This window comes from Megalobrama amblycephala, linkage group LG5, assembly GCF_018812025.1.
Source record: "Megalobrama amblycephala isolate DHTTF-2021 linkage group LG5, ASM1881202v1, whole genome shotgun sequence".
Lineage (NCBI taxonomy): Eukaryota > Metazoa > Chordata > Actinopteri > Cypriniformes > Xenocyprididae > Megalobrama > Megalobrama amblycephala.
In genome coordinates, this window is record NC_063048.1 from 25,497,059 (window position 1) to 25,522,262 (window position 25,204).

General features: G+C 39.3%; 1 protein-coding gene across 7 annotated transcripts in view; it reads right to left on the minus strand.

The window, feature by feature from the left end:
- esrrga (estrogen-related receptor gamma a) overlaps positions 1-25,204 on the minus strand; it is a 190,213-nt gene that overhangs the window by 29,523 nt on the left and 135,486 nt on the right. For 6 of the 7 annotated variants that reach the window (XM_048191497.1, XM_048191495.1, XM_048191496.1 and 3 more), the window contains 2 exons: positions 3,278-3,388; positions 8-190 (listed from right to left, as the gene is read on the minus strand). In XM_048191497.1, coding sequence (XP_048047454.1) covers positions 8-190; positions 3,278-3,388 — 294 coding nt within the window. The remainder of the gene's footprint in view (positions 1-7; positions 191-3,277; positions 3,389-25,204) is intronic. The other variant, XM_048191494.1, reaches the window with a different exon arrangement.

Sequence of the window (25,204 nt, forward strand, 5' to 3'; positions counted from 1 at the left end):
GTCCTACCTGGGATATGCTTGGCCCAGCCAATGTTGACCACCAGTTCCCTGTCTGCCAGGTCACAGAGCGTGGTCAGGGCTTTGATGTCGCTGTCGGGCACTGTGGGGTCAGGCATGGCGTAGATCTTCTCAGGCTCCGCCACCAGCAAGTGAGACACAATCTTGTTATCTGCAAGGCAGCCAAAGGGGACTGTATTTGAACACCGAGGGGAGAACAAAGAAACAGATTGGGATTATACCAGCAAGGTCATATAGTGTTTGGTTCAGTAGCAAAGAAAGCAATCAGATAACATGAAATATTGGCAGAGTTGTTTTCTTTGGGCGGAAAGATGATGTTTGTGGCACTGAAAAAGCTGTTTTTGGTCTACGAATGAATGCCTGGTGTCATTTGTAATCGAAAAAAAAAGAAAAAAAAAAAAAACGCTTTTTTGGTTTCTTGTTCATAGGTTAGGAAAGAGTTTGATAGTGTAGAGCAGTGGATCTTAACCAGTTTTGCTTCAAAACCCAGTTTTTTTTTTTTTTTTTTTTTATATAAATACATAGACATATATATTTATATTTATATTATATAAATATTTTCAATGTGTGATTTTTAGCAATGGGGGCTTTTTATGTTGGCCAAATGAAATTATACCAAAATAAAAGAGTCTGAATAGTTGGTAATACAAGTTATAATATTTATTAATAATAAAAAGTGTAATAAACTTTTTGCAATGCAATGTAGTAAATAATATAAAATACTAAATAAAATAAAATAAAATACTAAATAAAAATAAAATAAAAAAATAAATAAAATAAAATAAAATAAAATAAAATAAAATAAAATTTGGGGACATGACTACCCGGTTAAGAACCACTGCTTTAGAAAAACAGATTTTTTTATTTTTAAATTCAAATCCATTTGATTCTCATTGTGAATTACGCTGAATTGTGCATATAAAGATTTGTGTTCAGGGGTATTCTGTCAATCTAATGAGAGAAAGGACACACATTTCAGATCGGATTGTGGCAGTGAGGGAGATTGGAATAGGTAATTAGCGACACCCTTACAGTTAAATGAAATTCATTTGCTGTTTAATCATCTATGTCAATGCAATATGATAGGCAGTCAGAAGCCAAATACAGCACTGCAATCTCTGTGTGTATATCTGTGTGTTTGCAAGGCCCAGATGAATCACTTTGAGCCCAGTGCATCTGTGTTTGAGGTCCGAGGACAAAACAGATCACTAAATTAAAAAGCATTAACTTCTGAGGTGTGTGTGTGTGTGTTGGAGGAGGGGAAGAAATGGATCAATCAGCCGAGCCCTGCTACTCCAGGGAGTGGGGGAGCCTGTAAGTGCTATCTCTAGGTAAATCTTATTTAATGTTTCCCTAATTAGAATCAATGCAACCCAATTTCCAAACCCCATGCCTTTGTTATGTGCAAATAATCAATCAGGTAGGCTGGGACCATGGCTATTCCTCTCTGTTTGTGAAAATAGAGAAAGAGATAGAAAAGAAAGAGAGAAGAGATACAGAGAGCTCAGAGGCAGACTGATAAAAGCCTCTATTAATGGGACATTGCACTAAAATACGAAGACGCCTTACAAAACCTAAACATTGGTCTCTATGCCCATGCATGGGTGGACGTCTTCTGGATTACCCGCTGATAAAAAAGCCATCAGTGGAGATTTATGTTAAAAAAAAATTATTTGAATACATAATTTAATTCAAACCTAAGCAAAGGCAAGTCTTAAACTTGATAATGGGTAAAAACCAAATAAAACTTATGATAACAATGGTAGCATAAATGCATCTTATTTAGCTCCAAAAAGATTCATTCTAGATTAAACAAACTCAAATTAAAAATGGCTCTTTTAACTGAAAAGCGGGAAGCATGCCATACTGAGTGCTTCATCCTGTTCATTTTTCTATGAGTGGTCCGTCTCCTTCCCATTATACTGTCTCTGAACAAAGTCCCCATCTTGCTAGCATACAATAGCAAGGGGAAAAAAATGAAGTAATGAAAGTGGATGGGAGCTGGACATAGAGAATAAGCTTTAAAATAAGTTGCTCTGGGTGGCTGGAAATAAGCCTGAACCTGGAAGGAGGGATCAGCAGGATTAGGCAGAAGGTTATTCAGAGCGCCGTATTCCTAAAATGATTTCTACCACTGTAATAATTAAGATTATTTCCACTGCTATCATGCATAAAAGCATATTGTATTCCAGGAGAATATGCTACCATTAAGTAAAAAGGCTTTAGGGACAAATCTGTTAAGCGCTGCCGTGCTGTCTCTTTGCAGAGCAGTCTGACAGCGCGGAAGCTCCGGTATTGTGGGTTTGATGTCTTTGCCAGATTGGATTTAATCCGGATTAGGCCTCTCTCTCCCTCTCATGCTCGCTCGCTCTCCCCTAACACACACACAAGCACAAACATCTTTGTCGATTGGCTCTGTCATATACTACATCTCTGTCTTTCTTGTTTTGTGTCCAATTTCCTGGTGCATTGGAAATAAGGCACGCCACTGTAAGGTGACATTGAGATATTAGTGAAAGAATCTGTATTTCATCTTTTTTCAGTTGTGACAGATGCAAAAAATTGTAAACTGAAAGAGATAGTTCACCCTAAAATGTTTACTAAGCCTTTCAAACCAGTAGACTTTCACAAAAGAAGAAATTCTTTTAAATATGAAGAATATCTGAACTGTTTTTGTCCATATAATGAAAGTTAATGGGGTCCCATTGCCTCCTACTGTATGGGGAGGAAAAAAAAAAAATCATTATTTACTTATAATTATGTTGTTCCAAAGTATATATTAGGGCTGTCAAATCGATTAATTGCGATTAATCGCATCTAACATAAAAGTTTGTGTTTACACACACACACATATATATATATATATATATATATATATATATATATATATATATATATATATATATATACACACACACACACACACATACACATACATACATATATAATATATATAAATAATAATATATGTTCACACAAATATTATGTAAACAAACGTTTATGTTAGATGCAATTAATCGCGATTAATCGATTTGACAGCCCTGATATATACAGTATATACTTTGGAACAACATGAGGATAAGTAAATAATGACAATTTTAATTTTTGGGTCAACTATCCCTTAAATTAGCACTTAGTAGAGCTTAAATAAGTGTTTGTATGTGTGTGAGAACAAAAATCTCTTCTTAAAATAAATATAAGAAACAAAAAATGTCTTTATAAATGTGGAGACACCTAATAAACACAATGTAGTTCTTACATGGCTTTTTGGGAGGCAGAGCCAGTTGAGGGTTCAAATAGGGGCTGTTTTCTGCATCTATCCTGCGTTTGTACTTCTGTCTTCCACCGCGCACACGGTCCAGTCGAACGCCTGATGAAAAAGAGGAGACAAGAAAAAAGACAACATTTACTTTCCACACATCATTTTAGCACAAACACAACCTCTTCAATAAAGCAGTCAGATAACCTGCGCTGTCACTTTAAAAGCACTGCGAGTAGAGCGGGCCACTGTGAGCCCGCCATAAACGGCACGGCAGCTGTCAGTGGCCATTTCAGGGATGTGGACAGGAGATGACCAGCTGCTGACAGACAGGGGCACAGTCACTCTCTCCATGTGACATCCGGACACGCACCTGCCTATCTCCCGCTTGTGGCGTGTGTGCATCTTTAGATCACTCAACTCGCAACAGAATAACAGGTAAACAGCAGAGAGCCATTTTTGTGGTGTTAAGGCACATCCTCAAGAGTCTTGGTGACAACAATTACAGGAGATATTCAGGGCATTCAAGTACTCAAGTACTCATGTAAAGCACCTCACCATGTCTTTAAAGGCTGTCCCATTCTTCTTCATCATTCAAAGCTTTTGTCAATATTTTTCCCCCACAAAGAGTGCAAATAAAGTGTGATGGGTGGGTAATTTATTGAGGTGCGACGGTTGTGAAAACATTCTGAATCCATCTATTGCGACCTGCGATTCTGATGAGTGCAGAGCCTTAAAGACCTGTCCCTGCTTTTAATTAATTGACACACAAAAGAGCCTTAATTTAATTATGCAAACCTCTCCAGGGGATGGGCGGTTTCCGTGGAAACCACTTAAAGGTGGCCTAGGACCCGTTTCATGTTGCATGCTGGAGAGGAACGGAATGGACATGAAGGCCCAGTGGGCCAGCCCTCATTTCACAATTAAAACACTGGAATTCTCGTTTATCCGAATGGCGCTCAATCGGCACCTCCGCTGGGCTTTTAAGGCCTGACACTCTGAATAATTTAACAATGAGATGCACCTGTCTCATATTGAAGATCACTGACTGAAATTTTGAAGTGCTGGTTATGGGTTTTACTATAGTTTAGCTCAATGAAATGTGAATCCATTGATTTCAATTAGGATGGTGAAAGACAAAAAACACAAGGGTTTTCTCCTTAATATTTAGATCAGTTGTCAACCAACATGGGTTTTTCAATGGGAGATTCTTAAAAATTTTAACCCAAACCAAATATCAGGTTACATCCTTACTGACAAAAGTGAAAAGCTAATTCCGATATGTAACTCTATTCCATTTATAATGTCTCTTTCGCCAATATACCTTGTATAATTTATAAAATTATTATTAAAACTAAATAAAAAAAAAATTTAAAAAAAGCATGTTAATGTATATCTTGTTATGGTAGTTAATTATGGTAGTTAAATTTTTTTAAAAAGTGTATGATATAGTAATTTTTTTAAAAATTGTTTATTTTATGTAATATTACCCTTCACAAGTACAGATTTCTGGGATAAATAGAGATACAACGGTATCATTGGTGCCTTTCCGATTAAAGTATAGTGACCAAAGCCATATTATTTCCTCCAATAGATCAGTATTGCACCGTGATTGCCCAACACACAAGCGTATTTTGAACGAGTGATAATGAGTGTTAATTAACTTTGACCCTGGCTGGTTGTTGATTATGTGACATTGTACTGCAGGACAAAAGCAGATCCGTGACCCTGTTTGCTCACATTTCCACGAAGGAACACACGTCCCACAGGCTTCGTTTTACATGAGAATGGCGGTCACACAAGATGTCACATTGCTAGCATAACCTCCTTGATGCCAGCACCCGAAATATGCAACAACACACGACTCTCACATGTTGACAGCCTCTCATCTTAACAAGAGCGACCCCCAGCCAGAAACCGGATCCTGCCCCTGTCCGGGTGCTTGGACTGCAGGGTTTATTGGGCTAATTCACTGCTACAGACATGCTTGTAATAGCATCACCTGCAGCCCCGTGCGGCATCTTATATCTCGCTCCTCAATGAAACCTGCATCTGCCATCCAGGTTAACGTGGGTCCGATATATGGTTCTTTTATTAGCCTGATTGGTTGACTTCTCCTGGATCGAGAACAAAAAGTGCAAATGACAAAACCAAAACTATCAAACTGAGTATGTATAACTGTGTATATAATTTTGTATTCAAGCTCCTCATCTTTGTAGGCCTGCAATGCACTGGAAATAGATGAGGAATTAATGCAGCACAACCCTGAAAGATGCCGTCTATGGTGGGATATTATTAGGAGAGCCTCTCTCAATGCTGAAGGAGGATCGTTCAAGGATTTACATGCTCAAAACAAAGAACATTGGAATAAGTTACCCTTTGTTACTGATTTGCAGCCAGCTTTGTGGCTTCTCTTATATGGTTAAGATTAAGATGCAGCTACGGGATGCCGACCCAGGGGCGATCGCTACCCTCCACAAACGGCAAGTGTGGCTTTACACCATCGGGATACATCTGTCTGCTGATAGACCTTCTATCGCCACATGACTGTAAAGCAAGCAGGCGCCTGGCTGCACATGATGCGCCGATGGGTCGGGTTTCACACAAGCGCAGATACAAAGAGCTGCTGATTGTTTGTTTGACGGCGTATCTATGGGCCCACGTGAAATGATCTTAATGAATTGCACTGCTTCATGGGACGAACACCACAAAAAAAATCTCTGATATTACAGTCTCAAAACAGAGCAAATAGCTCTTATCGTACAGTTTATGTGAATGTTATGGGTTTCCTTAAAAATGAGGACAAGAAAATAAGAGTTCATTTAAAGGGACAACAAAAAGAAAAAAAGAAATCTGTATGATTTTTTTCTTCTTCTGTGGAACACAAAAGGAGATTTACAGCAGCATGTCCAAGCTGCCCTTTTCCATATAAATGAAAGTAAATGGGGACTATAGCTTCAAGGCAAGGTTTTCTATCAGTAATGACTTAATTTTCAGTCATTTGCACAGGCATAGCTATCATATACCTTAAGAAGACTATATCAGAAGAATATAACCTTTTATGATTTTTTTGTTGTTGTTCTTTTTGGAGGTTCACAGCACCAGTCCCCATCCACTTTCATTGTACTGAAAAGACATAGAACTTTTTAAAGTACCACTGTAGTCAATCATTTTTTCCCTCAAAAAAAAAACAAAAAAAAATTTAAAATAGCTTGAATGTAACTCTACACCCTTACCTCATTTATTATACACTGATATATGAATATGCTAATTAGCCCCACCTCCACTCACTTGCACAAGCTCAGAGATCCACTCGGTCAACTTACTGAAGTAAACGCTGCACGAAGGTATCACTTTTTACAACGTCGGACACATAACAGTAATTAATATGCTTGACTATGTTATCAAACAGCTAGTAATGTGTTGCTAATGTTGCACAAACCATGTTCCCATTCGCCAGCTGAGTCAGACAGCTGCCTTCTAAAAATCAATATCCTTAGAAACGCTTTAAACAACTCAGAACGTCAGTGAACAAAGGCATATAGTTCATGATAACATCGTAATACACCCGCTATATTGCTATATCTACCTGATTTTTCATATCAACAGAAAAATATACTGGGATAGGAGACTCCCTTGCGCGGTCAGTTAATGATATGCTAAAGCCCACCGGCCCGTCGACGTGATTGGTTACAAGGGAATTTGTGATGTCACAAACACCAGCGATTTAAAAACGTGTTTTTGATACTGTCTTTAGATCACTGCAGTTTTAAAGAGAAAATGCTCTGCAACGGTGTTGACTTATAAATTTGCACATGGTTTGTCTTAAAGCATATTAAAAACGCCACATAGACATATAAACAACATTAAAAACTTGATTTTCCCCACAGGTGGATTTTAAAAATGTTTCCTTTTATGTTCCACTGAAAAAAGAAAGGGATGCAGGTATGGATGGCATGAGGGTGAGCATAGACAGAATTTTATTTTTTGTGTGAACTGTCCCTTTAAATAAGAGGTTCCTATAAATGATAAAATTATAAAATTATAGTAAAAAAAAAAAAAAAAACATACATTAGGACTAATGTGGACATGAAACGCTGTTAAAGAGTTCATGCAGGCATACAGAACAAGAAGTAGTGGAAAAAGAAGATTTCATTTCATGCTGCTGTAAATCCCCAGCAGATTACAAGATTTTACTGTTTTAATTAAGATGACAAACAGACTAATTTCTTCATGGTGAAATCCCTTTTCCCTTGTTTTAAATTATCCTACTATCCTCTCCGCACATCCCCCTACATTTTTATTAGGACCCACAGATGACCGTAAACTTCTTACAAGGCTTGTTTTGAATTTCATAGGTGGCGTGGAATCCTGCAAGGCGTCTGCAGAAATTTACGGGGAAGTGTGAGAGAAACAATCAAACCGGCAGCAACGTGTGCCACTTTAAAAAAAGACTAATTAATCAGACGCGTCCAGAGAATTCCGATGTCTCGAACTTACATCATTATATTACAACTATTCTTGTTTAGTAGTCAGCAGCATGCGTGCAGACACTCTAAAGAGGCAAGGAGACTGTTGTTTTGGCCAAGGCTGATGGGCACTGAAGAGTAAATACGGCAGCCAAATTTCTCGCAGCTGACATGCATAAACACTACGCCGCGTCCACTCAACAAAGGCTTAAGTGTTCACAGGAACGTCAAACGTGTGCTGATAGTTCAGTTTCTTTTTACAGGTGCTATGCATCACAAGAGCATGGCTTGTTCTCTGATGAATATTTATAGGAACAAGCACTTAACCAGCTAACTCTAGCTACCAGAATAAATCTTCCATCAACAGTTTGTCTACAAGGAAAATGAGACACTGACCAAAGCAAACATGAGAAGGAGAGAATGTTGATATGATTTACTTACTACGATACACTGTAGTCCAGTAAAACCTCTCAGTCCTCTACTTTTGTGTCATTATAGTGAATACTATCAATAATATGAATGATATCTAGTGCTTATCAGAGTCCAAAATTAATACCACACATGCCAACGGTTAGTGAATTGAGAAAATTACAAGCTATAAATATTACGTTTACACTTTATTTTAAGGTGTCCGTGTTACAGTGTACTTATATATTTAAGCATTGAGTAATAACAATTAACTACATGTAAGTACTTTAGGGTTTGGTTTAGGGTTAGTCGCATGTAATTATGCATAATTTATAGTTAGTACTACAGTAATTTCTTTTAAAGTGTAACAAGGACACTGTAAAATAAAATGTTACCAATATTACTTACCTGCTATGTACTTGTTTTGGCTACATAACACAATGAATATTTCACTTTTTTTTTTTCTTTCTAAAGTTGACTGTTTCGGCATCTCTGAAACATTTCAGTATTTGCAATATTGAGTCTTTCACTCTTAGAAACTTCAATTAAACCACATACTAAGTTCCAGTTCCTTGTGAAGGTACTGTCCACTGGTAACTCTATACTATTTACTTGCCAAATACAATTTGGCTCTCGATGGGTGTTCATATCGGACCCTATAGTGCTCCTCTTCTCTAAGAAAGCACATTTAACAGTCATTAGGCGCTGACAGAAATGAACACAGTGTAAAAGTACCAGTAAGCTGCCAAACTCCATTAAAATGTTCACCTTAACTCTTTCTCTCTCTCTCGTAAAAGCAGATATTCTAAAAGCATGGCCATGAGAAAATCACAACCCAGCTTCATTCTCATATTCTTGCTGGTTCACTTTAGCTAAATCCAAGGGGGACCAAATTGTTTTAGTCAAAGTGAGCTTCCAGTCAGCAGCCCTATTCCACCGAAGCCCACATCCTCCAGTCTATTCCATTAATGCTGTGAGCTTTTATGTGGAAATAGCTGTGACCTATGGCAAAGGGCAAAACAAAGCGTGTCCCATGTGATGAGGGCAGCCCAGCAAGCAGGACACCCCATTCGGAGAAAAAGAGCGAATCCCAATTGCAAACAGCCGAGTTTACACACAAGATGCAAATGGGCATCGGACAAATGAACATGGGCAAGCAACAGGACTGCTGGTTGCCAGATCCCCTGAGATCTACAGGAATGAATTATTAAATCTTCAGCGGGACAATGAGAGAGAGAGAGCGCAGGAATAGGAGAGAGGGGGTAGACACATACTGTCATCTGAATCTTGCTCTTAATCCAATGAGAATTTATTTTCTATGCCGCTGTAAATGTTGGTCGCTAAGCTGTGGGACAAGTGCGCTCTGTGGTGCCATTCATGCATAAAATGTGGATTTCTATTTGATTTTCTGATGTTTAAGCCTGTTAAATTCCCCCCCGCTCTCCTGGCACAATCGCCTCCCCTTGAGATCCACTGTAACGTAATTACATTGAGAAGCAAATATTGACAGCATTTGTCTTGAGCTTTGAAATGTTCAAATTCCCAAACAGGAAAACCAAAAAACAAACAAACTCAGAATAACATCTGGGTTCTGTATTTTGATTGACCGGCTACAGAAATTAAACATTGAATTCTGGAATATCACAAGCGATGCTTTGAATTTTTGACGGTGAAAGATTTTTGTTCGTGTTCAGCTTAGCCCTTGACAAGGATTTGCATCCTTTGAAAATGTGCTGACCACCGGCAAGTAAACAGACGTGACCGTCTTGACAAACGAGTCAGGTTTGGTGTGAAGGAGAGCGTGTGTCGTTGTGTGTTCAGAAAAAGGATGCTGGCAGTTTGTTTTGATTAAATAGTGGGCACAAGTCAATGACACATTCTAGAAGCAAAGTATAAAGGCCCCAAACCTCCCCAAAGACATAATCACAGCAACTCAGAAACCAAAAAAACATATGAAAGAAATGAATCTTATGATTGCAGTCTCACTAAGCTGTTAATAGCCTAAAAAGAGTCACATCGCAGGTGAGTTGGGTTACATGAATAACTAGAGGTTTAGAGCTGCTTGTTTAAAAAAAAAAATATTGTTTGTCTGTTTGTCTTGGAACAGCTAAATGAAAATCTTTTTAATAGATTCTGAAACTATTATATGTAATACTACTAATAGTATACACATCTACAGCGAAGATCAAAGTATTATTATGGATGACTACCAACTGTATACTAGGGCTGACCGATATATCGTTCCCTGATTACCGCGAAATCGCCATCACTTGCTTTCAAATGGAGCGCCATTTAATAGACAGAACCGTAGATCACTGACAAGCTGCGCAATATCGCGTTCATTATCGCAGATGAATTGCCTTCGGTAATGAACGCGATATTGCGTGGCTTGTCAGTGAACTACGACTTTGTCTATTAAATGCCGCTCCATTTGAAAGCAGGTGATGGTGATTTAGCGGTAATCGGGGAACCGGCTTTACTGACGAAATGCACGTGACAATCTCATGCGATATATCGGTTCAGCCCTACTGTATACTATACTTCACCAAATAAAATCAACCTGGATTCAAAGTTACTTTAAACATGATCCTGAAAAACGGTAAATAGCTGTAATTTTTACTAAATTATAATTATAATTCAGGAATATTAATAATAATATTTCCTAATGGAACAAATCTTAAGATGCCCCACATTTTCTCTCTACGAATCTCTCGTATAACTTGGAAAAATGTCACATTACAGACATAAAATGAGTCGCAAATGCTGTTTCACAATGCTTTTGTTGTTTATGGTCTTAATATTTCTAAATAATATAATATTTCTATATAATATTATTAAAAAAAATAGGACTTTTACAGTTTTAATACGAATATCCCTAAGTTACAGTATAGACATATGCACAGGATCCCAGGAAAAGCTCACCAATGTGCCATATCTCTCTCACTCTTGTTAATTTTGGGCCAACAGTCGATCCTATAGTACCTGAAAGAGACCCTCCTCCATCACCGCCCACCCCTCTGCACACAACTCTCACTTAATAAAGAGCTATCCGAACAAGCTCATTTATTTTCCAGAAAATTAACTCACTTTCAGTCCTGATTAATGATTTTAATCTAAATGAATCAAATTAAAAATTGAAAATTATATTTCCAAAGCCCACAAAAAGGGGGAAAAAGACAAGGAGAAAAGACCATTCCCACTTAACAAATGAGCCTTCAAATATTAAAAGAGGAGCAGGAGTGGGTGATCCTAATGAAATGTGTCCGGTGCTTGGCTGCCTCTCCCTACACACATGCAGATCCAGAGCCGGAGAAAAAGGAGATGCACAGAGAAAATAAAGAGATAGGATAGGGGGAGCCCTGCTCATTGTCCACAGAAAATCCAGAGAGAATTACTGAGCTATCTACTTACTTTAATTATTGTGTCATGCCCTGTCCATTCTCAACACTGCTTTAAACGAGAATGAGAGAGAAGCGAACTGCAGGTGCCACGGTCATGTGACTGCAGTGGGCCGAAGCTAGTGAGTGGGCATTGACTGATGCGGACAAATTTACTGCGATATTTCGGCACAGAAACTGGCGGGGCGGCTGGCTGTGTTTTTTTTTCGAGGGTTTGTTGCTAACCTGCCAAATGCTTGGCTGACTTAATAGACAAAGTGATGAACGGCGATCATTTTGGGGCGGAGGAATATTGCTGACTGCCGATATTGGAATCACTTCTGATTGGATCACCATCGGATTTCCCACTTCAAAAGGCAGTGTGCATTGGAGAGAGGGGGGTGGTGGTGGGGGGGAATCGGCATCTAGGTCAAATTGACATGTTTGTGCTTGCTTTGCGAGGGGAAAAACACAAATGGAGTGATGGAAAAGGCGTCCGTGAGTGGAACGGTGTCACTTGTGTAAAGCTGTTATTGGTTATCGAGTCGTGGCTGTTCAGAGCTGAGCACAATTTTATTATGACCCATCTTTCATCCAGGATCCCCAGTATAAAGGACACTGAAATTTTAGGGGGGTGGCGAGCGCTGATGGAATGTCATCCAAATGATTGAAATGTTGAAATTCATAATTGGAAACACAGAGCTATCTTATGGCCCTCTCCCTCCACACACACACACACGTACACAGAGCTCCGTCACAGCAGCAGAGGCATGTGTGAGGATGGGCACGGCAGTGGTTTTTATGGTAATTGAGGCAGTTATATGAGGTGGATGTGGACAGCGCCTTTCTTCTGCCGAGACTTAAAGAGAAATAAGCGTGCGTTATCTTCCTGCCGGCAGAGCCGCCCTATTGTTGATTCAATAATACAAGACGGCTCTTATCAGGGCTCGGGGTGACTGATTGGCAGGCCGATATGTTTAGACAATGTGCCGTGTTCAAACTGAATTTACCCAGGCCTCCGGTCTGCCCAGGAGCAAGCTGAGCAGAGCGAATTAACACCACACAATGGACTGAGACTCTTTCAACTCTTTCTCTACATGCCCCCCTTGGCCCATGTCTTTTTCTGGACTAAAACACACAATGATTATGATGATTACTGCGGTTAACGGTTATAATAACAATAATAATAGAAATAATAAAATGAAAGCAAAATAAAAGCAATAATAAAAAATAATAGTAATATTAATGAATAAAAATCTAATTATAATAATAATACTAATAATAAAGGTAAATTAAAGCAAATCACAACAACATATATTTTTTATTTAAAAAAAATTAAGAAAAACATAAATAATTATCAACAAGATTAACATGAAGGCACACAAAAAAACAAAACAAAACAAAAAAAATCATAAAGGTGCAGCAGGAAGTGCAATGAGAAATGTTGCTTTAGTTACGCTATTCAACAAAGATCAAAATAAATTTCGACTGTGGTGAAAAAAATGCTATCATAGACATTTCTATCCCAATGGGATTAGAGGAAACCAGAGTTAGCCGAAAAACTGTACTTAATTTGCTTCATTTTTTTCATTTTTATGCAAGACAATGTTTAATTCGAACATGATTAAAATCATAAAGTTTATCTGTGACACAAATTTTCCAAAGAGAACTAGTTCCATCTGAAAGGCTTTAGAGACTAATGCATCAATGCAAAATCAAATTGTGTTTACATTTGATGTCCCTGTTTAATTTAAAGAGACACCCAGTGGTGGGCAAAAGATAAGTCAGAATGAGGTGTTAAAAACATATGGGTGTGTAGGGGTGATATATCGGCAAGGGGAGGTGCTGACCAGCATTGCGGGATCAAAAGGAGCGATTTTTTGCCTTCATCTGGCCTGATGGTGGAATAAATGAGAACAGATCAGCACTGCGGTCTGTGGGCAGGTGGCTGTCGGCCGTCGGCCGTCTCCCAGCCATTAAATTGCTGGCAAGATGGAGGGCCTTCCTTTCCTGTAGCCACACTTACAGATCAAACAGTGACAAATGAGATGTAACTGCACTTGTAAAGCAAGGCTACAATCTGTCAAAGTACAATATAATTTGTGATCTGACGTGGCAACCACATTGTCTACTCCTGACATCTCAGCTTGCTTGGGTTAACCTACAAAATCTCACAGGTTTTTTATTTTTTTATTTTTTTGATCTCCCTTTCACTTTCTTTCAAAGCTTCTTTAAATGCACTGATTGTTTGAATTGTGGAAGATGCTGATTTTTGTTATGGTTTATAGCCATTATGATGACCTATGGTCCTATACTATGATTTTTTTTGTTTGTTTTAAGAAAAGCATTCAAACTAAATCTCCAACAAAAACAGTTAAAATATACATAAATATATGCTATTATAAATATTATTAAGATTAAATATTTAAGATAATTAAATGGGGATAAAGCCCTGATATCATCAGCTTCTAATATTTACCTACTCAGGCCATTAATAATAATAATAATAATAGATAACAAAAATATTTAACTGTAAAATGGTTGCAAAAATATATTTTTTATAAATATTATCATAAACAAATATTTATATTATATTGGGGAGAAAAGCTCTGACATCATCTGCTTCTAGTATCCACCTTGTTTGTTACGTTTGTCTATCTATATATATAAAATGATTGATTTTATAACAAATAGTAAGAAAAATATTTTAATCCATCAGACAAACATGACTGGCATACAGACAGACACAAATAAAGAGATATACAAGATAGATAGGACAGGCAGACTGATAGATAGATAGATAGATAGATAGATAGATAGATAGATAGATAGATAGATAGATAGATAGATAGATAGATAGATAGATAGATAGATAGATAGATGTGACTCCGTTCTAAAGCTCCATTGTCTGTTTGTGTGCGGTAGGCTTGGTTATTACCTGAGGAAAATCAGTGCCGAGGAAAAAACTACTTAGTGAGCTGTATGACTGCATTAACAAGGCCTCTCTCTGCCTGAACAATTCCTCGCCTCTAAATGATCTAATTAAAGTCTCATCAGTCGTGTGTCTCGGGCCGAGCCCTCCGCTGCTGCATTCAGACACTTTCACACGTAACAGCGTTCCCTGCTGTGTTAGCACTCCCCTCGGCCTCACTGATCCAATGGAGGGCTTCTGATACATCATCATAACAGACAGTGGGTGTCTTCTGAGGGTGGAAGACTTGAAGAGGTTTAGATGTTGAGCATGAGTATATGATGAGGGAAGAGGGTAACAAAATTAACCCTTAGGGGTGGAACAGTGATAGATATGGAAATGAGTTAACTGTTATAACCACAAACCACTCAGATAGATTTCAACACATTCCTTACACACATACACAATGAGTCATCCAAAAAAATGTCTCCTTCAAAAACGTGTAAACATTTATGAGCTTTCAACATGACCGGGACAGACAGATTTTCGTAGCAGGTCATAGTCTATCAGGGGCTGTAAGATTGATATGGTATGTGTCACTATGGAAGGGCGTCAATGCTGTAAGGCAGTGGGTGATGGTGTCCGTCTGATGGGGGAGATTGCATTAGAGCAGAGCGCAGGATGGTGCTGGGGGCTGGGCCACACTGGTTAATATGGGGCAGTGGGGAAACTGATGGTGTTGTAGGAAGGAGGGACGGGATGTAAACGGCCTGCAGGATGCTTCAGGTCGGTCAGTGGGAGATGAGTGGGTAATTGCCACTTCACCATGCCCAGTGTGTTCACCCAACCCTTCAAACGACACAACCAGCATCTGAGCCTTTTCTGCTTTCTTTTCTTCCATAGTACATAATTGGGACTCAAAATGCGATCTGAAGTATGTACATTGAAGGATGTATATATCATCAAAATGTAAATATGATATAGAAAAGCAAGAGAAAAAATATCCTAAACTAGAAACCACATTGGACCACATAAATGACCACATAAATGGTAGTAATAATAAAAAAAAAAAAAATATATATATATATATATATATATATGTATTTATTTAAATTTAAAAATGTAAAATTATGAAGAATGTGTAACACTAACCATGTCAATAAACATAATAATAATAATTAAAAAAATAAATAAAAAGAAATGAACAATCTCACTCCTTCCAACTCATCACTCTAAAAATATCTGTAGATATTGTTCTATAGGCATCAAATTCACCTCATCAGCACTTATTAAAAAATCAGTACAATTAGGCCTTGTGCCATGTAATTAGCCCAAAGCAATTTAAAGACAATGAGTAAATGAAATGCTCTGCAATCAGCTGACATTAATTTTGCATTGCACTGACTCATCCCACGTGATCATGAGAGGGGACGATACTGTGACTTTTAAACTGTGTGAATACTAACAATACAGTCGCAAAAAAACTCAAACCTTTGTCCACTGTCTGACTGTGCTATTTGTGTGTGTGTGTTTGTGAGACATTTTATGTGAGGTAAACACAGGAACTGTAAGTGTGGTGTGGGTTTACAGCTGAGTGACGGGGGTATGACCCACTGAAATACACTCTTCTAAAGAAACTTCATCTGTCAGTCATATCAGTGCTTTAACAGCTCTGTACCGGACAGCCTAGGGTACCGGGAGAGGATAATACTCTACGTTTCTAAGTATGTGTGTGTGTGTGTGCGCGCGAGCGCACAGCAGTGCTTTTTTTCATTCAAGACATGTATGTTGTGTAGAGACCTTTACCACACTAGGATCTTAAAATTACAATCTTTCATACGCGTTGGTAGCATAACAGCTAAATATGTGGTCTGCTATCACATAATCTGCAGGTTCAGTTCTTCACTTTGAAGAAAAGCATCTGAATGGCAACCACACAGAAAACAGAAAATGGTAAGCAACATTAAAAAATGTGTCTAACAACAACAACAACAACAACGGGCAGATCTGTGGGGATATCGCTGATAGATTAACACCCTGCATCAAACTAAGCAGGTCATTTCTACACTATTTTTGGATGAGAAATTAGCAGATGCGTACTGATGTGCCTGGTGGTAACAAACCTCTGGACAGAAATACATTTATAATACTTTGTTTCAATGCCTGTGACCTATTTTACAGCAAATTAGACAATTGCTTTTGTACATGCTGACACTCATGGTAATTAGACTTGCGCTGTTGTGTTGTCGTGAACACATGTGGCGGCAAATGTGTCATCGTGAATTTAAGGATTCGCATTAGAAGATTTGTTTCGAAGTAAAAGATTTGTAATTGTTTAAAAGAGAAAAATGTGATTTGAGTGCAGCAACTACATGAGGAAGTAAGTAGACTACTAAAGAGTATGTCTACCTTTAATTCTATAGGTTTGGGAGTAATAATATTGCATCCAGGGTGATGAAACATAATTGATCCTGAAAGCATGTAAGTGTTCACCTCAAGAATTCCAGACTTCCTCTCACCTGTGTGCCTGCTCCTGCCATTCATAGATTACTATTATCAAGCCTCTCAAAGCTAGCAGTTCCACATTGCACCAAATTTAGCCTCTCCATCCCCCCCTCAGGGCTCATACCAGAACAGTTTGTCTCTCAAACAGTCTTCCCTGCCTTCCACATCTACATTCTCCTGCTCAATCGCACCAGTCCACATGGATGACAGAGTGTGATGACATGGATATCACATGCCTTGAGTATGTGTGTGTGTAAGGTGATGCTTCCCAATAAGTGAAGATAATCAGGAAAGAGAGGACGATGCGCTCCACCTTGTGAGGGCAAACAGCCGCCATTGGGTTGTAGCATCACTACTGGCCTGCTTCCTGACATAAAGAAATAAGGACGTTCTCAGCGCGCCAGCTGTGCGGGCATCAGGCCCCTGCCAAATTCCAGACCCTGCCCTGCAACCAAATCAGCCTGGCCGGCTGGAAAAGCACAGTCTGTGGGCTCAGCATGGTCTGTCTATGCAAAAAAAACCTGCCGTCTGCAGGCAGCGGCGCAGAACCAGAGAAGCCAAGAGCCCAGTCCGACTGGTGCCTTCATGCACAAGTAAAACCCAATAAGGAAATTGGTCACAAATTGTGCAGCCCAGTAAGGAAATTGGTCACAAATTACCAAAACAAAGCAGTCAGAGAGAGCCAGTGCAGGCAAATCGCGGCCTGCGGACATGGCCCACTGCACTGTACAGAGCGCTGATTGAGTCACATCATTCAAAACGACATGTTACTGTTGCATTGTTATGACAGTCAGCCAGCTGCATGATTGGTGCGGTTGGAAAAGCCCATATAGAGCCATTAAAAGGTCAGCAGGTGCTGGACAAGGCAGCCGCAAGTGCATCCCAGTGGAGACGTTCTCTGGGATTGCGGGCGGTGGGCTGCAAGCGCTTGCGTTGAGGGACACGCTGAATGCTGGAAGCAGTCCAGACCCTATTGCCTAGCCACTCAATCACAGGCTCAACCGAAGGCCCTCGCTTTGGCAGCGTCTGCCGGGCCTGTGGAAGTACGCGTTCACAGCGTTTGCATTTACTGCGCTCTGCAGGGAACACTTCACAATATCCTCTCGGATACTACGCTACACTGCTGTTTACCAAACGACTGGGAGTGAGGAAAGAAAATTTGTTTGCGTTAATGTACAGTGGGCCCAAAAGAGTAATGTGACATCTACGTAACACTTAATGTATGAACTTCATTGCACTAGAAATAAAATATAAAATCAAATGGCATCTGATAAAATTATACTAGAGAGCTTTATATGTATATCTAAATTGGGAAAACAAGCATGCAAATTAAATTATGTTTTACTAACCTTTTATAACCAAAAAGTGTCTACAAATACTTTGTCTTAATTTCGCTTAACTAATAACTGTTTAAATCACTTCAAACCTGACAAATTTCTTGAAAAATGTTTGATATTTTATGTCATGCAAAATCATTCACACCTTAAGTGTCAAAGTACTTTTTGTGGCCACTGTATGTATACATCACCTAATTATGTGACTATCTGCCATGGACGTGCCAAGCAGCTGCCTTCTGGGAGAAATCGTCATTTATTAAAGTGTCAGCAAAGTGTCCCTGGTGCTCTGTATGGAAAACGAAAGAGCACAGACCTCCAGCTGTCCCTCTGCCCACAAGTGGCTGTGGCAGACTGGGAAATGCTTGAGTGGAAGAGGAGGATGGGAAGAGTCCTCCAAAGTCAGCAGCATGTAAAATCTTCCCCCGCCTGGCTGGGGTCCAAACACACGATGCTCATTCTGCCTCCGATTCAAGGCAGGGACTTCCACCAATCCTCTGCGGGTTACTCGAATGCCTAAAGATGTCATTTAGTTGAGGATGGCGAGCAACCAGGGAACGGGAGAACAGAGGGATTGGAGGGGAGGGAAGAGCGGTGGCAGGGGAGAATCGAGGAAGGAGCCGAGGAGGGATTTGCGCTACTGTGCCTTCTGTTGCTGCTGGAGAGGTGGTGGAAAAGGCACAACGATGACCTTTCTGTCTCTGCACGGAAAAAAAGAGAAACCTCTCAGCAATTAAGAGGAGTTAATGCCCTAATTATGTGTGTCGTTTTAGGCAGCGCCAGAGGGGATCTCCTAAATAGTAAGAGAGGGTCGGGGGAGGAAGAGGAGAGATGAGGGGGGATGGAGGGTTACGAACCAGGCTGTCTCATTCCCAGACCCAACCTGGGGGGGAGTGCTGTGGCCAGAAGTTTGGGTTTTTAAGCAGGTGCAGTAGATTGGGCGACTCCCGAATGAGCCACCGAGGGTTATTTCAGGTGAAGCAACATGCTCTAAAACCTTGAAGTGTGCGGCGAGTATGGGAGGAAGGAGTGTGCTGTGATACACATCACTAGCACTATCAAGCAGGGCCTGCCAGTCAGTTATGACACTATAATGAGGCTGTCATGATATTCAAATGGCTCCGTTGTGAAGAATGTGACTGTCTATGGTGCACACTTTCACCTTCACAATGAAGAGGCAAAAGTCGTCTTCTACTCAAGATCAAAACCATTTGTCACTGTAATGTATATAATTATTTTATATAATGAAATGTTGGATTTTTCAAATAACACTATGGAAAAAAGTACAGTAAAATTCAGTTGAGAATGTGGCATACCATAATACTGGTATAGTCATGAGTGCAGTTCACAAGTTGGTTTTATACTCCACAGAAAATGAGTTAGCCACATATCTAGGACTGAATTAGTCTTAGTGGCTTGCGAGAAGATGGACAACAGTTTGTTTTTTAACAAAGAGACAGGTCGGACCTCAAACTGAAGGTGTAGCACAATCGCACACCGGTAGAAAAACAAACCAGCTTTGAAAAAGAGTTGCCATGCTGACATTTAAAAGCACACACAGAGGCGCTATCTAGGAATAAAGTAGGGCAAACTACAGAGAGAGAGACTGCATAATGATATCACCCCCCTGAGAGCTCTCTTTAAGACACTAGCTCTCTATTTTGGGGAGGCAAGAGTGGGGGAACGTGGTGGGTGGAGGGTGGTCTCAGACGGGTCCTCTCCTCAGGCTCTAAATGAATGGCGGCGTTGCATAATCCAGCGAGCCTCGCCCGCTGACAGCACGATGATTTATGCCCCCCGTCAGAGGAAGAGAGGGGCGAGAGAGCGAAAGGCAGATGAGGAAGGGACGGAGTATGAGAGAATGAATGAGAGAGAGGGAGAAAGAAAAAAAGAAAGAAAGATGGAAAGGAAGTAAAAAACAAAAATGAATGGATAAAATGTAGAAATGGGGTGGAAGGCAGAAAAGAAGAAATGAGGAAAAAGGAGGTGAGACAGATGCACTCAGCGGGACTCCTGTCAAGCCAGGTAGTCCTTTCTCTGTCTTGTTCACTCTCTCCATCTTTTTCCAGAGACACATGGGACGACTTAAGTCAGAGAGCTACAAGTTATAATTTCTAGTATTAAATGTATGTTAAAACATTTAGTTATTATTATTATTATTTTTTTCGTTTATATTGGAATTATTGCATCAAAACCTAGATTTGAATTTGGGCCTGAAGACGCTTTAAAAAAAGGATTATTATAGAGATGCACCGATATATCGGCCATAAATTGGTACTGGCTGATAAAAACAAATTTTCACACACAGCCATAGTCAGGGCTGATATATCCTGTCAATCAAAAGAGGGCAGGAAAATGCACTGCATTTGGCCTTTGTGTAAAGAAAATGCTAAGAAACCAGGTTGATATTCAATATTATTAGTAATTATATGAATTAATAACATTCAGAAAGTTAGGTTTAGTGATGTTTGTTTATAACTGATACCAGTTACTCTGAAGGTTGATAAAATGGAGAATATAAAGTTTTTATTTGCATTTCTTTCAAAATATAATAATTAAAATACAATGATTAATTATTAATTATAATAAAAGTAGCCTATCATTAATTTAAAAGAAGGTATAAAAGGAAGAACCCCCAAACTATCAGTATCGGCAGATATCACTCTGAATAATCGGCTATTGGTATCGGTGGAAAAAATTAGTATCGGTGCATCTATAGTTTATTATACAAAAGTAAACAAAACTGTCACTAAAATTAAACATTTAAAAGCATAATAATAATAATAATAATAATAATAATATTATAATAATTATGGTATTATTATTATTATTATTATTATCTAATAATCTATGATAATAATAAAAAGCAACAATATAAAAAAAAAAAAACATAATAAAATTATTTATTTTAATATAATAGTATACAATTATTATTAAATAGTAAATAAAAATTAAATAGTAGTAATAATAATAATACTTTATAACATTATATTAAAATAATTACATAACAATAATATTGGCAGCCAATAACCAATTTGGCAGACAAATGTGTACCAAAACACTCTAGTGTTTGATGGCCTTCGACGTCAACAAGAAAGATCCACCAGCTGAGAACTACTGATTTAGACTTGAACAAGAGAAAATAATATGGGATGTTTAGCTGATGAGGTGATTTTTGCAGTAGCATATCTGTCCACTGTGATCATTGCCTGTAGCATGTTCTGTGTCAGTCATGATAATGGTGACAGTGGCCAGCATGCTATATATTTCATTGAAGGGTTTGAAGCACAGAGGCAGAGGAATTTTAAGCGGGATCTGATGCGATGAGGCAGGCTTTTGAGATTTAAATAGCTCTCTTGCTCTGACTAAAAAGCAGCACGCACTCTATATGTATGAGTATGTATGTCAGTGTGTATGTGTGTGAGAGAGAGAGACACTTTAGCCTACTCATATCTACAGGCAGGTCTGGTTATTTTGCTTCCATGGCTGCTTGTGTCCCCAGAGAGATGCGGTGGGGAGAGCCACTGCTGTCAGAATCCAAACTCCGGCCTTCGTTAGGACAGCCACTATCTATAACACAGCACAATAATTGGGCGAGCTCTAATTGCCTTCTGCAGGAATTAGATGTTACATATTCGTAAGGTGCATCCCATCACTGCCAACCTACGTCTGCAGGTTTCTTATTTTCCCCCTCTTTCTCTCTCATTCGCTTTCAGAGTTTAGATCAGAGCACTTCATTGTTCAATGAGGGAACTAATAGGAACACAGAAGGTCCTGTAAACTATATTAAAATTTTTTTTAATATAAATTATTATCCATATATACACTCATACTTCATGTACATAAAGCGCTAAAAGCAAAAAATTGTAGTTTCAAAAAGTTTGAAAAAACATTCCCTCGCCATAAAGTCTCAAATCTATAGTGCTGGCGAAAGAGAGAAGTATCACTCCAAAAGAACAGGACAAAGAGAGGTATGAGGTATATTAAGTATCTCGCTCTGTGTAGAAGGTCATCTATTTGTGTGTGCAGACATGAGGGATGAGTGGCTGAGAATCTACCATCAACATCATCATCATCATCACACGTCTGCACATTTTCCCTTAGCTTGAGTATGCGAGGTTTCGGAGAGTGAAGAGCATGTAAGTATTTATGAGTGTGTGTATATGCATTAGCGTCCTAGTGTATATGTTCTTGTGAATAAGTGGTTTCTCTGAGTGTGAGTGTGTGTGATCAGCGCCGCATGCATCAGCTCGTCTGTGAGTGTGTGAACTGCATCTCTCTAAGCGTTGTGTAATAAGCACTCTCCAGTCCTGATGTACGGCTCTCGTTCCCCTCACGCTGCGTACCGCCGGGTGCTTTAGCTCGAGCATGTTAGGTCTGATTCCCAGCTCTGGTCTCAGGCTAGTGCTCTGTCAGGCCCCGTCCCTGTCTCTCTGACTGTCTGTGGATATAATTTTACAGTTGGGTGCCTAGAGGTAGCGACGCGGCAGGAGGTTGGCCCCCAGGGTCAAACAGAGATGTAGCTGGAGGCAGCAATTTCCTTGCAGCTAGAGAGCGCATGTGCCTGCAAGGTGAGCACCTGCACACACTCTCGGTATTATGGCGAGTGTGTGTTGATACTGAGAGGCTTTTCTTGTGCATATGTATGAGTGGGGTGTGTGTGTGTACAATATGGGGGTGTTAAGCTGTAGGTGAGAGCTGCGTTTTGATAGGTGGACAGATATCATGTTGGGTGGTTCAACTAGCCCCGCGGTGGTCTGGCTCTGCGTGCCAAAGGATTTCATCACTTTGGATGCCTGGTATATAGAACTGCAAGTCTGTGTTATGGATGCATGTGTGTGTGTGTGTGAAGGATCCTTTCTTTATCGGGGTTTCTTATCCCATCCCCACCTTCATGTCTCCCAGGGGTGACAGGGCTAATTTCAGACAGATCTTTCCCTTAAGCAAGCTGTTGGCTATGGGTAACAACACAACCCTCTCCCTCAAAAACCCTCCTACTCCAACCAGCGGCTCTGCACGGACACTGACACTTTGGCTTAGCCTGTACCTCACCAAAGCTAGCCAGCTCAGTTAACATCGACTGACAACTAACACACACACACACACACACACACACACACACACACACACACACACACACACACATGACTGATCTGGATTTAATCCGATCCCAGGCCAGTGAGTTCTGCGCTAAAACACTGTAAACAACAAGACCTGACAAACGTGCTAGCATGTTGTTCAAAATTACAAGTGTTGTAAAACCAACAAACAAAATGTTAGCATAACATTTGAGGTTAGCAAAACCATGAGAAACATCAGTCGTACAAAAGGCAATTTAAATATTTCATATGAATAGCCATGACACAGAATTATGTTTGCATGTCTAAAACAATGTGCTAGTGTAACGTTAAAAAAGTAGATAGTAGTAAAGTGTTGCAAACCCGTTAGCATAGCATAGTTAGCATAGCAATTTACACACAGAGAACTGTGAGCAACAACAAAACCAATTCCAAATATTTATTAATATGAAGTGAGCCTAAACTGTCTTTGTATGTGATATTCAAAAACAGCTAGTAAAATGATTCAAAAATATTCAAAAGCAATTTAAAAAATGAATAGCAATGAGGCTAAATTGTGTTTGTATGTGTTGGTTGTGTCTAAAAAGCTGTAAAAACAACAAGCCTTAAAAAAACAAGCTAGTGCAAATTAAATTTTAAAGGTAGCTAATGAAGTATTGTAAGCCTGACACAAAAACAATGTAAGCATTTTACACAAGATTCAGTCATGAGGTTGAATTGTATTTGTATGTGTGTCTAACAAAGCTGTGAAAACAATCGAAAATAGGCGCTAGCTTGATGTTCAAAAGTAGCTACTGTCATAAAACTGACAAACAAAATAAGCAATGCTAACAAAAACGTAAAGGCCAAACACAAGCAATTTAAATATTTTATATGAATAACCATGAGGCTAACAAGCTAGTACAACATTTAGCAGATCAAATGATGTAAATCTGACTAAAAGTATAGCATTTTACACAGATTTTATATGAATAGTCAGAAGGTTGAATTGTGCTTATATCCGTGTGCCAAAAAAGCTGTGAAAACAAGCCAGAAATAGATGCTGGCGTAACGTTCAAAAGTAGCTACTGTCATAAAAATGACTAACAAAATAAAAAATGTGAGAGACCAAACAAAAGCAATTCATATATTTTATATGAATATCCATTGTTAAATTGAATTGTTTGTATATGTGGTTTTTTTTCCCTTCTTTGTGTGTAAAGTGAACATGTTTTGGAAAAATAAGAAAATTGATGCATCAATTTTTCAAATGACCCTTATTCATATGTAGAGGGGGACCTCTGTATTAAATTCAAGCACTTTACAACAAATGGTTGTGCCATTGGGTGCCATTTTGATATATGTGTGTATGGGTGGCTAGCAGCAAGAACAAAAGGCTGCTATTTGTCTGGGTGCTCATGGGAGAAGATGCCATATCAAACATGCAACTACATCCCTCAGACCTTTCTGAAAACAGGCCTCTACTTATCAATTACCTACCTGTCAGCGACACCGGCCGTGTAGGCAAATGTCCCTGCACAGGGCAACAATAGCGTTGAATGAGATTGCCATTTGCGTGCGTGTGTGTGAGAAAAAAAACGGATAATATAAAAAAGAAACATTTCACGCAGACAAAAACATGCATATGCGCACGCTCTCACGCTCAACGAAAACAAATGTGGACCTGTGGGGCATTTTCGCCTGCTGTTGCACCCCAGCTGTGTTGCTTTGGTATAATGTGAGTTGACCACTCAGGTCTGCAGAAGGTAGGCTGGCCGTAGGGTTTGTGTGTGTGTGTGTCTGGTCTTGTGTCTCGGTGAATAAGGTGCAGTCTACCTGATCGTGACTTAAAGGGCCAGAGCGTTT